We start from the raw sequence: 18,256 nt of genomic DNA, 5'->3' as shown, positions 1-18,256 counted from the left end.
TCAGCACAGTCTAAAAACAGGACACGAAGACTATCTAATAACATACACTCACTCACTCTCTCACACACACACTCACACACAGCGTGAGGAATCCAGCTGGCTTTGAGCTGTTTTGTGTCAGACTCCTGTGTGTAGATGTTGTTGCTTTCTCACCAGCTGATCGGCTTGTTTTTATCCACAGGTCAAAAGTCATTACAAACACAATGCATTCTGGGAATTGAAGTACAGAGATTTGCTTGAAATGACAACGCACTAATAAACCCGCTGCGTGTTTTTCTAATTAAACCGCTTGTCTTCTTCTTGTTGTTTTTAATAGTATCTATACTAGCGTTTACTTTGCGAGATGTTTTCTCAAGTTAGCCTAAGCTAACTACTCGGCTACTTACAGGGAGCATAATAACGGCTGCCCATAATGCTGTGCAAAACTTCCAGCTGCTGTAAGGTTCGCTTGTTTTTTTTTCAGCGTACACCGAATTTGACCCGGGTGGACGGAGACAGTACGTTACGTATTAGCACAACATGTTAACATAAAGCACCGTGTCATATGTACTTTATTACTAGATGCATTAATTGGTTGAAAGCCCCTGGTTATTGTGGGATTCACACTGCGTTGTCTATTGCACTTTATTTACGCCACTTCAATTGATCAGCAAGAACGACCTGGCGTAAAAAACGAGTGTACCCAATGTGAGGCTTGATTTTGGCAGCACTTTGGTTGTATTTATTCTTGCGAACATTTACTAGTTATGCTGTTGTTTCTTTACTAATTTTATATTTGATTGTAGTATTTTAGCATCGTATATATGCAGCCGTGTTTTCATAATTGGCGTCGCAAAGAAAGCACTACTTTATATCTTCATATATACCGCTGACCTTGTCTGTTAACGATAGCTAACGTTAGCTCATTGCTAATCTAGCTTTATAATTAATCTCGGAGAGTTCACTCAATGCTGGTGTTTTTTCTTTACTGCCCGCGTTTGTGTTGCGTGTTTGCATGATGGGAGAAGAAGCCTTCACCGACATTAGTGGCAAAGCGATATCTCTGAACTGTCAGAGTCACTCCAGCTTTTGCAGTGAATTCACTGTCAGCTCCTCCAAAGTGTCCATTGGCAAAGTGTTGGTGTATACCTGCTCTGTCTGGCTTTTAGCATACGCAGTGTTCTTCTTCACAGAGGTAAGACACATTTAGGGTTAAATTGATACTACAGAATGGAGTTATAAAGTTGTGTGTCCGATAGTTTTTCCTGCCCATGAATGCATCATTAAACTGTTCTAGCTAAGTAAAAACTCAACCTAAACACTAATTACTGTATAAAGGTTACAATGGTCATATTGCCATAATTGATATTTAACATTTGGAGTTCAGACAATAGTATTGCACTATTTGAATTTTGTGTGAGCGCTATCCAGGTCTATTTACATTTACTTCCCAACGATAATAGTGATACTGATATTGATATCAGATATTGGACCATAATAGCTGGACCGGGTATAGGTGACAATGGACTAAGATAGCATTATTTTCCTAAATAACATTCCAATAAATGTATATTTAAGTTATGTATTGACTTGATACATTGTGTTTTATAAATTTAGGGCTGGGCAATATAGAGAGAATGTAATATCACAATATTTTCATACTTCGATCGCTATTGCAACAATATTGTAGGCATGATTATTGGTGCTTTCACAACAGTTTTACACAATTAGGTTTTTGATAAGTAATCATCAGTGATGTGGATATAATGAGTAAGTGGATGAAGGTAAATTATAAAACAGCTTGAACAGTCTGGTAAGTTCAGAATCAGTTGTAACACTGCCTTTAAAACTAGGAAAAGACGTATCACGGTATTGTGATATCCACAATCTGAGACAATATCTAGTTTCAAATCATGATATTGATATAATATTGATTTATTTCTAACTGATATTGGATTAGTGTTCAATATCAGCCAATACCCAAAGCCCAGGTATCACTATGAGGACTGAAAAAGTCAATTTGTCCATCCTGAAATGATGCTATTTTAATTGTGTTAAACCATTGTTACTGATGGTCTGTGTGGTCTATCAGACAATGCTTTTGTTTGTAAAAATGTCTTCCCCCTCTTTCAGAACACTGCTGTTCTGTCCAGCGCTATACTCATCACCTTGGTTGGTATGATGCTTCACATCCACTTTGTGAAGGTGGACCACGAGTCCCTGCTGGTCATTGGCTCCTTAGGCATTCAGATGTCCTCCAGCTATGCCTCAGGCCGTGAGACGACCAGTTTCATTGAGATGAGCAAGATCAAGGACATTGTCATCAATGAAGCTATTTACATGGTGATTAAAGACATTTATTTTATGTTTTATAATGTTTTTGGACACCTTTGTGCAAATGTATTTGTGATTATTCTATATACACACTGCAGTCATATCAGTTTATACTTTTGTAAGATGAGTGGATTGATATTTAACATTTTTATTTCAGCATCAGATCATCTACTACCTTTGTGTACTATTGAAGGACTCTTCCGACCCAAATGCAGTGTCAAGTGTAGTGCCATTGTTTCAGGTGAGAATAACCGCATGTTCTTATATGTCAAAAAGTAACCTGCTTTTAATGTTTTGTTTCTTCTCTTCCTCGTGTATAATAATAATAATAATAATAATAATAATAATAAAGAAAAACTTGGTTCTAATGAATATTCTATCTTTGTCTTTCAGAGTTCAAAGCCAAGAATGAACTGCTTGGTTAAGGTTTACAAAAGCTGTCAGGAGATTCTTTCAAAGTGCTGATGACTCACTAAGCCAAGTCATACACTGTGCTATGTTTCTGGTCATGCAACATGCTTTCAATATTTCCTTGCAAAAGGGGTGGGGGGGTGGTTATTTTTGGTTCATCCTTAATTTGATTATATACACTGTGTATTATTCTAGGTCATTTTTTATTTGTTCTTTCCTTTTCTCACCTCTATGTTTACATACACACACACAAACTGTGAATGTAATCTGTTAGATCCAAAAGAAAGTGCTACCACATTATAGAAAGAAAAATCGTAGTTTTATAATGACCTTTTGAAGTACTTTGTTGTATAGTTACTTGAATAATTTATTATATATAGCTATAGTCTGTATTGAAAGAAAGATTAAAGAATTTTGCTTTCTACCTTGTATATGAATTACAATTTTAAGTGACTTGTGCCAATTTCTGTATTCTGTCTTTATCTGTATTGTGTATCCACACTGTATTTTTGTATGAAAAAACAAATTTCTACAAAACATTAAAACAATCTTGATTACTGTTGCTAATACCCCCCATTATTTACCAGTAATGGTAGATAGTTTATGTGTGATCCTGGTGTTTTTGATGAATTTTACTTTACTTTCCCTGTAGGGGGCAGCATCACACTGACTCCTGCTCATTCATGTAGTCAAACTGAAAATTTAACTGACTCAACTCTGTTTGATGTAAACTAATTTTGATAACAAAAAGGGATTGCTCTTGATTATAGTCTTTGTATATGAAAGCTTTAGAAAAGAGGTATAAACAGAGTTGTATGAATAGGCATTATTAGATGTGCTGTATGTACACTATATTTGTTATAAATAAATATCCAAGCCTCCTCCCTGAAGTAAAATTTTACTTCCTCATAACTATTTATGTTCGTCTCTAGAGGCAGTTGGTTGAGTTTACACATAGTTGCCACCTTACTTGTGATGGTAACACCTGTTAGAAATGTTACTTGAGGTTACATGACAAAAAAGTGACAATAAGTGTATATTGGATCAGGTTCACATGGACTTTTGTTGTGGAGGAATGACACTGCTGACAGTATACATAGTATTAGCCTTAACCACTGATTAGATTTTATAATTACGTTTTTGAAAATATCAATGCTGACTAAAAGTATGATGCCAGTTCTATATTTTCTCTCAAATCGTTTCTCAAGGTCTAAAAAGTTTATTTTTAAATGAATTATTATCATAATTAGTATCAATGCTAAATACATTAAAACTCAAAAGTAAAGAAGAAGTAAAGAGGCTTTTGAGTTTAAAGATTTGACTCAGTACTTTAACACCTTTCAAATAAAGTGCTGTATGTTGTAAAAATATTCAACGGAGGATGTGAACACAGAGTATTTCTGCTCTAAAATGCCTTGTGGCTATAACTAATATATAACAATATGACTGAAAGTTTTATGGGTCTCCATTCCCCACAGTTCAAAGTTCAGAGCCCTTGTTTTCATCACAGCTTGGCCCATGTTTCCCCTCCAGGCCTTGTTTTTTCCATCCATTTTTAATTCTTGATGACCATCTGTAGTTTCTCAGTCAGACCTGTGTGAACTCGGCGCTCCACAGGCCAACAAAACAAGCAGAAGGGTGTGACTTTCACGGGGCGAAGCGTTAAGCTGCTGTGAAGAGTGGCCCTGTGACAGGATAATAGTCCCTCCTGGAGGTGCGAAACAGCCAGAAACCAGGCACAGGAGAAAACCTGGGAGTGACCAGGAGTGACACCTCAGGGCTTCTGAATAGGCCTCATAAACCAGAACCCCCCCCTGAGTGTAAATCAAAGATAGTGTAGAGGTTTGACAGGCCAAAAACAGAGTGAGGCTTTCTTCAGCCAGAGGTGTGGACTGTCAATTACCCCCTTTATAATGGGGCTGTAATTGTACATTTACCAACCAAAAACTTGTGCATTTCTGTGGAAGATTGTAACTTCCAGTAATAGCGATAACATTCCTACCACATTTCATGTCCCCCATAGTTTTCAATAAATTTGTGTTTTAACCAACTCATGTTCTTTATTGCTTAAACAGTGGACATGTGAAATCTGCTTATAGAGTTTTGGGTGTGAGAACCACATGGTTTAGTGGGGATCCCTGCTGAGCTGGGAGTTGACACTTTACCACCTGCAGTGCACACACACACATTCACGACACATTCAGAGGTTGTAAGATAAGTTACAAATTTATACAAAATGGTTTTACTAGTTAAATATATGCATACACAGATAAAGCATGCAGAAGAGCCAGTGAGCACAACAGAAACTAATTTCATACAATGTGTTTATTCAGTTTAATGTCATGTCTTTGTTTTATTGTTCTTGACTTCCTGGCTGACAGGTGCTGAACAAGGAAGCATCATGTCATTGTTTAAAATGTGTCTGTTTATCTGGTCGACCCACCAGTACATAAAGGCAGGTGTAACTTGATGTCAGTTTGGATTTGAATCTCAAAAATCCCTCCCTACCCACTTGGTAACGTCAGAGGGAGCTCACCATTCATTTTCTCCCTACTGATCACGTGCACACAGTGTTGTGGTTTCATATGGAAGTGGATCTTCCGGTTGGATTTTCATTTACATGTAATCCTACCAGCAGTTATTTCCATGGAGACATTGTCATGGAAATGGGAAAGGGTTCACTGTAATATCTTTGCAATATGTGGATGTAATACTGTGAATTCCCTACCAATTTAGCCAGGATCCACTGACTAGTCACAGGAAAAAACACTGGGAACCACAACTGAACAACCTCATTGTTATTCTTGTTCCTCTTGTCCTAAACAACAACTTTTTAGCAGAATTTTCAGAATTGCTATCCTCCATTGCCCTCAATCATGATTAGAACTATTATTTTAGGGGATTTGCATATCCATGTGGATGACTCATCTAACCATTTTGCCATTGTATTCCTAGACATTATTGATTCATTCACGAGTCAGGTGCAGCACGTCACTTGTTCAACACAGAACCGAAGCCACGCCCTTGACTTCCTTCTTACTCTAGGCCTGACCATAAACTCTATCTCATTGATGGACTGTGTCTCTGTTCATAAATTTATTCTATTTGACTCTTGCATCCAAGCATGTCCTTCCGAGTTCTCATCTATCTATCTCATCTATTTTCTCTTATTTATATAATCGCTGTATTCAACCCTCCAAAATTAAAGATCTGGTCAATAATTTCAATAACCTGTGTTCCTTGGTATTAGATGCCATTACACCTATTACGACCAGGTCAGTAGTCGCCACCAATTCACCTATGCTATATAGATGTAAATAGGACTGCAGGAGGGCAGAGCATAGTTGGAAAAAGACAAAACTTCATGTTCATTTTCTACACATGAAAGAGAATTGAGATTTGACAAAAATCAGAACATTATTATCTGTCTCCTACTTAGAACATATCATCGATGCTTTAATTCTTTTTCATCTTGACTACTGCCAAGGTGCCCTGGCATGTCTTCAGCTTGTACAAAATGCAGCAGCTAGGCTATTAACTAGGACTGTCCGTAGATCTCACATCACTCCTATTTTAGCCTCACCACTTTTAATCACTTATGCTACTAAGCCTTTACACTATCATGTCAACTATGTTTTTTAAAAAGGTGCTTTATAAATACATTTTTACATTCTTACTTGTCCACAACACTCAAAATGTATCCAATCACTTCTCTGTCCAAACCCCTGTGTTACCCGTTAGTGTATTAGAAACTGTAGTGACAACAATTTTAATACAGTATATTTGTTTTTTATAGTTTCACTAACTGACACATTACAGTACAATAGTACATGTGCTAATTTACATAAAACAGTATCTATTCATGTTCAACAGTGCTGAGCCTCCTCCACACTAAACTATAATGTTTCTTCATTAATGACAACAGTGCAGATAAGACAGAGCTGCTGCCTCTTGGGTGGCATGGCAGAACCGGTCTTGCCACAAAAGATCACTTATCAAACTCTGGAACCTTTTTGGTAACGTGACCCTAAGGGCATAGCTGCTGCAGCTCATTGAGGAAATATAGGAAACCATGCATGTGCAATTTCTCGTCCTCACTGATGTTATTTCCTTCCCAAAAAATCCCTAACTTCTATTTAAATGATGCAACTGCTACAGAGTCCATAAATCAAACCAGGATGTGCTCTCACCAATATTTAATTTTGGCCTAGATTTTATATTTCATTATCTCTGCATCATTACTTCTCAGTGACTATGGGATACAGGATCCCACCCTGATAAATTACTCTAAGGTGATGTCCTGAAAATGACCTTGCCAATAAATTTCAGATATGTTTTAAGGCTTTGACATGTATATAATCCATCAACCCTTTAAATAAAGGAAATGACATTGTGTGGTTTGGTTTTAGACATCTCCAGTCAGTGTGATTGTTTTTTTCTTCAGAGGAAGACTTGTTCATATTTGCTCAGAGACCAGTTTCCTCCCTGGTCAGGAAAGTCCGGCACTTTGTCCTCCTTCAGTCTTCTCATAGAGGACAAAGTTGAACTTCAGTATCGAGGTTGCCAAAATGTATTTACACAAGCTTACCTGAACCAGCCTGCCTGTCTGCTTTAAACCTTTAAAAGATATAATAAATACAAGGTGATTATTGAGTTTAACTTCTGGCACGGTGACAGCCAAACTCCTTCCTTTTTTTTTTTAAACCAACCTTAAATGCATCAGGCAGTTAAAATGCTTTTTTATTTGCTTTGTTTTGTTTTAAAAACTACAATGAAACTGACTCTTCACAGGCCACGCCCTTTGCACGGTCACCTGGTAGATGTGAGGTAAGTGAGACGAACTTCTTGTCAGACCAGCTGGCAGCAGATAAGAGAGCGAGAAGCTTGCTCTACTGGTCTGTCAAGAAGAGTTGACAGCAGGGAGAGCTACCTGAAAACACACATCCGTTTTCTCTGTTTGTTTCGAAGGGGGGAAAAAAAGCTCTGCCATGGCCACAAGTGTGTATGCGGGATTATGTGCCATTGTGTTTGTATAAAAGCAGGTCTAAACTGTCATATTCAAATCCTCTGGTCATCTTTGTGTTGTTACAGCAATGCTTCTTGGTTTTAGAAGTTTATAATTTGATTGTCCCTCTTTTGTATGTGTATGTCTCATCATTACTTATTCCCACACTCATATTGTATTGCTGTTTGCCAACCCCTTAATTTCTTCACTCTAAGTAGTGCTGGATTGTCTGTAACCAGTGATTGAGCCAGAAAAGTGGTTTGCATGAAACTTTAAAGGCAGAAAATAGAAAGGCCATTAATAATTTTTATTATATCAGTGATGAGATTTTATTGCTTTTTCTAGGACATGGTGGGGACTCCCATCTTTAGCTTTGGTGTCAGTTATAATTATGAATCATCCCAGCACTGAAAAACTACCTTCAGATGGTTACTGACGTAATTATAGGCCCATTCCTTTGTGTCTGTTAATAGATATGCATGCACAGATAATGTATGTCAAGGAGAAGTATGCCTGCTCTGTAATCAGCTGTTACAGAGATGTGAATTTTGAAGATGCTATGTCACTTGTTCAGAAATACCCCCACATACCAATGGCACATGCTACACACGCGAAATGACATCATCTGTAGCAGACAATGGAGAGGATGAGTGAGGATTAGAATATGATGGAAATCAAAGATAGGATTAAGTCTTCTTGTGAAAATGATACAATCAAAATGTCTTACTTCATTGGAAAATGCAACACAAGAATCACCCACATAAATCTACTGTTACTTTTATTGTTCGGTTAACCCCTACCTGTATGAGCTCTTAGACATCCTGGAACTTTTCTCATGGAACATAAATAGCTGAGATTTGGGGAAATAAGATTGAACTGGATAGTGCCTTTATATCACTTGATTAACAATGTACCTGGCATTCTCAGTGAAGGACTCATTCTCTAGAAAATGATGTGGTTTCCCCTGGAGGCTGTCTGACTGTCCTAACTCCACTTAAGCCCCACAGCAAGTTTCTGTTGCATCATGACTACATGACACATCCACACTTCCTTAGAAAACTCATAGATCTTAGCAGAATGGAAACCTGTATCTAAACAAGTATCATATCATTGGAACTCCCCATGCACATACAGTATATTCAAACAGGTACTCGTCAGTCCCAGCAACATCTGTGAAAATCAAGTGAAAAATCAAAATCATCCACTGCACACTGAATTGACTTTACAGTGACTTTATTAGGAACAAGCAGTGCGTTTTGCCTGTAGCTTCTTCAGGTTCACTCAACAAAAACCTGAAGAAGATAGATAGATAGATAGATAGATAGATAGATAGATAGATAGATAGATAGATAGATAGATAGGTAGATAGGTAGATAGATAGATAGATAGATAGATAGATAGATAGATAGATAGATAGGTAGATAGGTAGATAGATAGATAGATAGATAGATATACTTTTATTGATCCCAAGCTGGGAAATTACACTGCAGCAGCAGCATTTCACACAGTGACGATAACAACATATAATATAAGAATATAAAGAACAAACTATACATAATAAAATAGCAAAATAGCAAAAGCAAATGAATAAAATAAATAAATAAAATGTAATATACAACAACATATACAACTAATTGGCAGTGTTGATTTTAGTGCAAAGTAAAAAGTGTGCGATGTATGTAACTGTGTGTAGAAAATAAAGTGCGTAGTGACTGTAATTTTTTTTTATCTGTTATTTTAGCTGTTATTATACAGTGTGATGGCAGGAAAGAGTTCTTGTAACTGTCCCTTCGACAGCGGATCTGTAGCAGCCTGTGTGAGAAGATGCTCCGCTGTCCGTCCGTTGTGTGATGGAGAGGGTGCTGGTCGTTAGTGTTAGCGTGTTAGCGTGTTAGATTTCCAGTCCAGTCTGTTGTCAATCAAGAAGCTACAAATGAAACATCACACTAAAGTGAAACATCACAGTAAAGTCAGTTCAGTGTGCGGTGGATAATTTAGATTTTTCAGGTATCATATCATATTTGAGGACCTCTCACAAGTTATTAAGCATGATTTAAAAAAGGTTGAAAAAACAAACAGCTGGGGGAGTTGGTCTAGTTGAGGAGTTTTGCAGTGTTTCGCGCTGCTGCACTTCTCTGTCAGTGTTAATCTACAGCTTAAGCTTCTTCTTCTTTTTGTAAAGCAAACAGTTGTGGTCAACAGGCCTGGTTTATGTTACTGCTGCTATGTTGTTGACATGGAATAAATTAACACTGTTTGTGTAATGTCACAACATGTACACCATGTTCTGCAGAACTGTGACATACCCTCTTCAGCTGTGTCATGCAGATCTTTTAGAGACTTTGGTAACATAAACACATGGAAATGCCAACTCATCCTATCCAACTGTTTCCTACTCTGGTTGCACATGTCCTAAATTTATGATCTCAACTAGAATAGTTAAGGGTGTAAAACGTTATGATTATGTGTGAATCAGATCATTTTCACTATACAACAATGGTAAAAAAAAAAAAAACCCAATTAAGTAGCCTATATTTATATTATTTTATACATTTGTAGTGAAAATTGGCTCCACCTCAACCAACTACAGTGAAAATGCTGCTCACACATGAATGCATCATCTTTTAATAGTCATAGAATATAAATACTGCTTTAAGTACATTTTGCTGATAATACTTCAGTACTTTTACATTGTTGCATTACTACTTTTACTGAAAAGGTCATAATACTTCTTCCACCTCTGCTAGGCAGTTATGGTTTGGATGTAAAAACCTATCATCAATGGAACGGGTCCTATTAGTCTGGTTTCATGATTATATTTCTTTATTGTTTCCTAACACTGAGAGGTCTGATGATGCTCAAAGTTACTGACTCATATGGAAGTAAACCCACAATTGTCAATAAAGGTACTCCCGCTCCCCCCTCCCCCTTCCCAACAAAGACACACTCCTTTGATGGTGACACAAACAGGCTGAGTAAGCCGATTTACTGTGCAGTGAGTAATCAGACAGCAACCAGTCACTCTCTATTGAACAAGTCCAGACACACCTTATCGCTCTCAGGTTGACGGAGACACACAATAACTATTGTCATGAATCCATTACACTACATCATGTGTTGGGAAATACTCGTCTGAGTCTGCCTGTCCAAATGTTGGGGACAATGTATGTGGATGAATATATGTGTGTGCCTTTTACATGTATACGTGCCCATATAGTATTCCTATTCTTATACATCATTTAACCGTGCACTATATATGTTTCTACAGGTGTGTGTGTGTGTGTGTGTGTGTGTGTGTGTGTGTGTGTGTGTCTGTTGTGTTAACTTGCATCGTGCCCTCACTTGCTTCACTGCCACCATGTATGTTGTGTAGATGTCACAACACCCCTTACGCCACTGTGAGAACACCTCACCCCCTTGATTCCCAGACGTGGACACACCCAATGAACAGACTCACAACCAATCAAATCCCACACTTCTCATATGCAAATGATATTATATTAGTCCTTCTTGGTTAACTGTCACTTTTCAAAAAAATAGAAATCAAAAACAGTTTTCATGTTGAAACTGTCCTCAGCTTATCTGCACACTCTGTCTCCGGCTTGGCTACGGATTAAGATGCAGGTTGATAAACAGCATGAAACCAAAATCAGTATCCCTGCCAGGGAGCTCTATTTACTTTGATATTACAGCATGCTGTTGAGTTATTTGGGACAACAGAGAACCAAAATTTACAAGATCAACCAGTACATCTTAAACCTAAATACTCTAATATTGGCCCTTTCTTTTTATCTTACCCAACCAAAATAATATTTTTTATTTTTTTATTTTTACGTAATCATTATACTATTCATGTAATTATTTTCTGGTCTTGTTCTAATGAGATCAATCTTAAATGTAGACAATCTGAATCAGCAAAAATCTGCAGACCAGTAGAAAGAGCCTATCCTGTCATAAAGGAACAAATCATTAAAAGAAACTTTTGTCACAAATACGCTTTGCAGCTGTTTTAACCCACAACCAATGTGTATCTCACACTTCGTAATGATGACGAATTGTAACAGTCCCCACATCCCCGGGACCAACACATTCAAGGCTTCTCCTGCTCACTCTTTTAATACAAATTGGAAGAAAGGTGTTAAGATTCCTGGTATAGAGCTCCCCTCCTGTGTTCTAGAAAGATAATGCAGTCGTTGACTGGCAATCTTCAAGAGAATGGGTCAGCAGATGTGTCTCTCAAATAGGACAGTGTGTTGATAAGATTGTGACACCTTCAGTGAGTAAACCATCACTCAGACTTTTGTCAGATTATGTCAGAATCTGTTTATTCGCCATGGGAGTGAGGTCGAATATACAGTGGGTCTGGACTTGATCGTTTCACAATGGAAAAAATGCAAATAGTACTGAGCTAGAGTGAATAATTGACAGTATAATTTGATAGAATTACCAAATTGTATTTTTTATGTAGCCTTTAAATATGCATCTATATTCTAACATTAATTAAACAATAAACTTAATCTATACCATGTATTTATTAATAATGTGCAACAATAAAGTCTGTATTTTCTTCCCAGCACTTAACAAGTAGCTGTTAAAACATCTCTATGAGGTGAAATTATAATTTGCCTCTTTGTAACAGACAATCATTTGTGTTGGCACATTTGTGTTGCTGTGTTTCTTCAACTATTTTCTCATTTTAGTTCTTAAATCTTGTGCTTAATGCAGGTCACATTGTATGCTGTTTGCTGCTGTATGGATTTTATTTGTGACTTGTGTTTTTATTGCATATTTGCTTTACTGTACCTAGCCTGCCAATCACCTCAGCGTACTGAAGACCATTAACTGATTTATGTAATAATGTAAGTGTGAAGTCAGTGAAAGCATATGGAAATAAGTATACAGTACACACCAATGTTCTGCTTTCACACCACAAAACACAGCATTTCACAGCTCGAGTATACATTCGGGTCCTGAGCTGTGGGCTGCTGATAGTTGTCTGAAAGTCTGCAGGTCGTCAGTAACATAATGAGATCGGAGACGGTCTGTTTGAAGTGTTAATTACATGATCGTACCCTGAATGCTAAATGAGCTCTTCACTTGCCTCATCTCAAAAGATGCATGCAATTCAGCTATGCACTACTTTGATCATGTGTGCTCATTGACGGTCATTCTAAAGTCATTATTTGTCTCTTGATGACTGCAGATTAAGATAAAGGTTAGGTAGACAACATACAATAAAAAAAACAGCATCTGATAATGCTTTGAATGGCTCAGGTGTATTTCAAACCCGTGCAACTGACGTTGAAGAGTCCAAAGACAAAAGCAGGCAAAGGCTTGTGATTATGCACTCCTATCATTTGCAAGTGTTTGATGTTGTTTGCATATTTACCTCCTGTGTATTACTCAACTGCATGAATGACAAGACCAGCAGATTTGTGGAGGCGAACGAAAGCTGTTGACTGGGACAGAAATAATCGTTGTTGCCTCCAGGCACAGTCACAGTCAGGAACTGAGGCGATTCTCACTGGCTCTGCCTGACATCGAAACTGACAGTTTATGTTTTGACAGAAATAATGGGAGGTTTTTTATAAACAGCTTTGATTGACAAGTTCATTATACTACATACAAACTCCAGATGTAAATTACATGGGAAATCATACACAATTGACATGGCTTTAAGAAATAATGTACTTTATTGTGCAATATAACCACTAAAGTATTAGGTTGCAGGTAAACTGCAAAAGAAGAAACATAATTCATATTATTGTTTCACGCCATAATCTGCATTCAACCTTATATTTTGACACAGTCACTTAATCTCAGTCAAATGCATCTGTCAGAGATTCTCAGAAACACATAAATCAGCCAGTAGGGAGTGGGAATACAACAATAACAACAACAAAATCATAATAGATTTTTTTTTTTTTTGGACTGTGTGAAACAAACATTGTGAGTGGTGCCAAGTCTTCCTCAAAGAATAACTGCTCTCAAACTGCCAATTTGGATGACCGCGAAGCAGCAATAGTGAGCCAATAGGCTTTTGTCCTCACCCAGGCAGACCTGTCGGTGCACCTGCTGATTCCCAGGCCTCCTTGCCAATCTTCGAACTACAGCGAAACCCAGAGAGGGTGAAACTGGCCCAGAGCCAGAGGAAGAGCTGGTTGACTACTCCTGACACAATTGCTAAAAAGCATGGGATCCTAGGAGGAGGACCAGCCCTTGGTGTGGAGATGAGAAAAAAAAAACAGAGATGACTAACCATGAGAAAAAGGAAAAGTTCACTGCTTGTAACTCCTGGGAACCCAAAACCTGTCCGACGTAGCCTTCATGATTGCTCAATGGGAGCACTATGACTACACAAACTGTTTCAATGTCTGTTTGCATCATGAGTGAGGGTACAACCAAATGGATATAAGATTTTTTTTTTCTTTCTTGTATCACATTTTTCAAAAGATTTTGCAAAGCATCTGTGTTTTGTTCCAGTGGAAGTCATAAATAAGATGTGACATTCAAGTGTGTTTCTTAAAGCAGTCTCACGGCCTGCCTTGACCCAGGGCTGCCACCTTTCAAGATGTTAATAACCATTGCGCTGCTGACCTTCACCTGCCCTCACACAAACCTGAGCATCCCTCAACTATCTGCAAAACACGTACACACACACACGCACACATGGTTTAAGGCTATTTCAACAAACTTAAACTGCACCTTTGACTCCTTCTAAGCCATCAAAACAAGGATTTAAGGATGCGTCTGTCCACATTTAGACGATATTTCCAATAAAGCCGACTTAATTTTGCACATACTTTCTATTAGACAGGACAACATCGTACTCCCAGATTGCTAAAAATCTGGGAACATGGTAACATTGCTACAGTTAAGTCTGATAGCAGGAACGACAAAACCTGTATGATCGTGGTTTTTTTTGCCCCATTCCTAGATTAACCAATGTTATTACTGGTATAAATAATGGCCAAAACTACAAAAATTAAGTTCTGATAAACCCAAATGACTTCTTACAATGGCAATAGCTTACAGGTTTGTTTTCTATCGGAGCAGCTGCCAGTTGTTCTTGAAAAGTATGCTGATGAGAACCGTGACAGTGAATCCTAACAGTAAAGTTGCATGTCCTCAAACTTAACCAATGAGCTAAAAGATGCTAAAACACTCCATAGAGCTGAAAGGTACTTCAGAGTCGGGTGATAATTTTCTGTGGGTTCATCACTACATCAGCAACACCTTTCACATTTCACTTAGTCATAAGTATATATTAGAAATATTCATAAGACCAGCATTAAATCCTGACATACACTTGTGATTTTCCTCGTAGTATTGCAGTTGATCTAAATTCTGGTCAGTCATGGCTAATACCAACTAGTCCCTGAAATCAAAGTTCATCATGGGTCCACTATTGTCAACGGTGTCAGATGACAAAACACTGGCCCTTCTCTGCGACCTCTGCATATGAGGTCATTAGCCCAAGACGTAGGATGACCTTATTGATAACAGCCGTTCAAACAGGACCTTGACAAATGACTGTGTGATGGATGGCACACACTAATGGCAAACAGATTGCTGACGTGAATTTGTGTTTCTTTATGGCCTTGCTCATCTGTGACTTACACACCCTGCTTTGGCAGTGTTTTATTACTCCTTTCCACTCTTTTTTTGTCTCTCTCCCTGTCATGTTCATTCAGATTTGCAATACAAAGAATCCTCTGTGTTCAGTGTTCTCCAACTCAGCTTGAAATGAACTTTTATAGCCCCTTTTCACTGACTTTTCATAGTCACACGTCAGTGATGTTGTTGAGTTTCATAAACAATATGCCTTTTCCATTGATGTTATACACCAGTACATTTCTAGTGTTTATTCTCAATGAGGAAATCTGACTCAATCAAGATATGTCTTCAGGTCTTCTGAAAAGACACAATCAGCCACATCAATCAGTCACAGCACGGCACTGCCAAACCCCATCAGTGGTCATGTGGATTGCATTAGAATAGGTCGGCTGGAGGCACAGCTGGAATCCAGAGGTTATTTATCATATGTTTTGACTGAATGATGGTTCAGGAAAAGTACCTGGAGTGGCAATGAGGATTATTCAGACTCCCTGTGGAGACCAGTGTTCACTGCTTCAGCACTTCCGGTGACTCTTTTAAAAAACTCTTCCCTGAATGTAAAGTAGCCTCCGCTATCAGACATGATAAGTGATTGGTTGTGAATTGAGTAGTCATAATATTGCAAAACATGCTGTTCTAAAAATATACATAACACAGGGGCAATAATTTGCACTTCATTTATTTGCATCACATCACTCTGACATGTAAAAAAGTCACACAGGTTAGAGCAGAAGATGGTCATTTTAAGATAAGTGACAGTGATACAAAATATAACAAAAATAGTTTGTGGAGTACAAGAATGCATTTAAAATGTATGTCTTATATAATATTCCAAATGAAAAACTTGACAAATGAACTGTTTTGACAAACAGAATAGCATATACATGAAGATAACTTCCACAAGAAGCATAGTAAAGTCTTCTGGTCTCGTCACTCAGGGTGAAGTCAGATAATTTGGGACATCAGGTAAAATGGGACGAATAAGGTTTTAGATTTTGAGCTCTTTAAATATCAGCAGCCAAAATCACCAAAAATGGTTATAGGAATTTGCATTTTATCAACATTTTGATTTATAATCAAAATATTTTCACAATACCCTTTACTTTTTATAGGAAAGGGTTTTGAGAAACCATCCCTTTGCATTAGGTAAAAATGGGACAGTCACAAATGGAACAAAAAATGTGGCTAAAATGAGACATTTATCTGCTGATTTTAGGCTACCAGGCATAACATCATGAATTACTAGGCTATTGTGTGCCATATCATATCTATTATTGTCATATCACAGGTTATAGAACATTGTATTTCATTTTAGCTTGTTTTTTAAAATGGTTAAATTCTTTCATCAGTTCAGTCATTAATTCATTACATCTTTTTATTTAACCTAACTATTCATTAAAAAAATGAAAATTGTAGGCTAATTAGACTTGCGAGGAAATTAGGCTACAATTTTCACATCATCTGAATTGAAAACAACCATCATTGTTTGTGCCATTATATCTTACCAGCTGTCCCATTTTACTTGAACGTGTCATTGGATTGAGGTAGGGGTTTTTGATGTGTTTGGTCCAAAGTTTCTAATGTATTTTACTTGGCAACACATGTTCTGTATAGACATATAGCAGAGATCCATGACAAGTTTTGAAAAGGAACAATTAAGGTAGTCTTCAAGACTTTAGGTAGTTTTCTTGGTAACATACCAAACAGTGTTTCAAATGACCTGACTTCACCCTATAAACATTTGTGTACCCACCAGATATTATGACACTATAGTACAAAATATGATTTTTTTTGCACAAATGTCAGAGGAACAACATACTTTGTAAATTACCATACAGTTTCAATCAAGCAGAGGCTGTTAAGTATCCTCTAACTGTACACACTGGGCTATTGAGGAGATAAAGAGTGTATTGAGCACATAAACAAAGAAAGGCAAATCAAAGCCAAGACTGGTGGTGGTAGTGGGAGAGTCTGCAGGGTGGAAGTCAACACTCCTGCAGTGCCTGCTTTTACAGATGCAGATTGATGAGAGACAGTAACAAAAAGACAAAGATTACTGCTCTCCTGCAAGCTTCCACCTCAAACAAGAGGATTTTCAAACAGGTCCCTGTGTCAATCTGTTGGTTAAGATGGAGGTTACACATTTGTTTCTGGTTTGTCACTAACAAATCATCCAGCTGTGCTTCTTTTTCACGATTGTAAGCCATCTGATAAAATTCCACTTTAAAATCAGAGCTAGAGCTGATAAGACTGTCAGATGACTAACGTGGAGATCTGTAAGACACCAACCCAAACCAGCCAGGGGAGCTTTCACATACAGGTAAGAATGTGACACTTAGCACTGCAACCTGAACTTGCAGCTGCTGCATATAAATAGGCTGGTGTAGCCAGAAAGCAAAAACACAGTAGAGAAGTAGCTAACGCCCATCTGCTCACACAGCCCTCACACTTTCTGTTTCTCTCTTGCTTGCATTAAAGGCTGCAGTTGGCAGCAAAGCACACTATGCAAATTTACAGCATTTACATGACGGCCATGATGGTCTTTTTTTAAATGTGTGCTCATCTGATCTATTCTCCCCCACAATTTCTCCCTTTCTCCTCCACTAGCTCAACAGTGGCTATGTTCTTCTATTGACCTAAAACAATCAAACATTTCAATGTAATGTAAACAACGCTGCTGTCCTGAGTTATTTCTCATAGTTTGAAACCAGACCCTGGCTGAGACTGACCCAGAGTCCTCTCTGCAGTCTCCACAGATGTTAGTTCCCAATGCTCACTGTGCTCATATCTTGTTTCCCTTGCACCATTTGGCATCCGAGAGTAAAGTAAGCCAAATACTTAGCAGGGAAGGATGCAAAACTGCAGATCGGATCGATGGCATCAAGCGAAAGTAAGACTTTGAAATAAATT

At 37.8% G+C, this 18,256-nt stretch overlaps 1 protein-coding gene across 1 annotated transcript; it reads left to right on the top strand.

Annotated features, from left to right (window-relative positions):
* The first annotated feature begins 699 nt into the window (after positions 1-699).
* On the top strand, positions 700-3,280 carry pigh (phosphatidylinositol glycan anchor biosynthesis, class H). The gene is made up of 4 exons (XM_053337347.1): positions 700-1,174; positions 2,113-2,322; positions 2,471-2,554; positions 2,707-3,280. Exons 1-4 carry the CDS (start codon positions 995-997, stop codon positions 2,776-2,778), a joined length of 546 nt encoding a protein of 181 aa, XP_053193322.1. The 5' UTR covers positions 700-994; the 3' UTR covers positions 2,779-3,280.
* Positions 3,281-18,256: the final 14,976 nt, after the last annotated feature.

This window comes from Scomber japonicus, chromosome 17 (assembly GCF_027409825.1).
Source record: "Scomber japonicus isolate fScoJap1 chromosome 17, fScoJap1.pri, whole genome shotgun sequence".
NCBI lineage: Eukaryota > Metazoa > Chordata > Actinopteri > Scombriformes > Scombridae > Scomber > Scomber japonicus.
The sequence above is the reverse complement of the archived record's forward strand: the minus strand, read 5'-3'. Positions and strand labels throughout refer to the sequence as shown.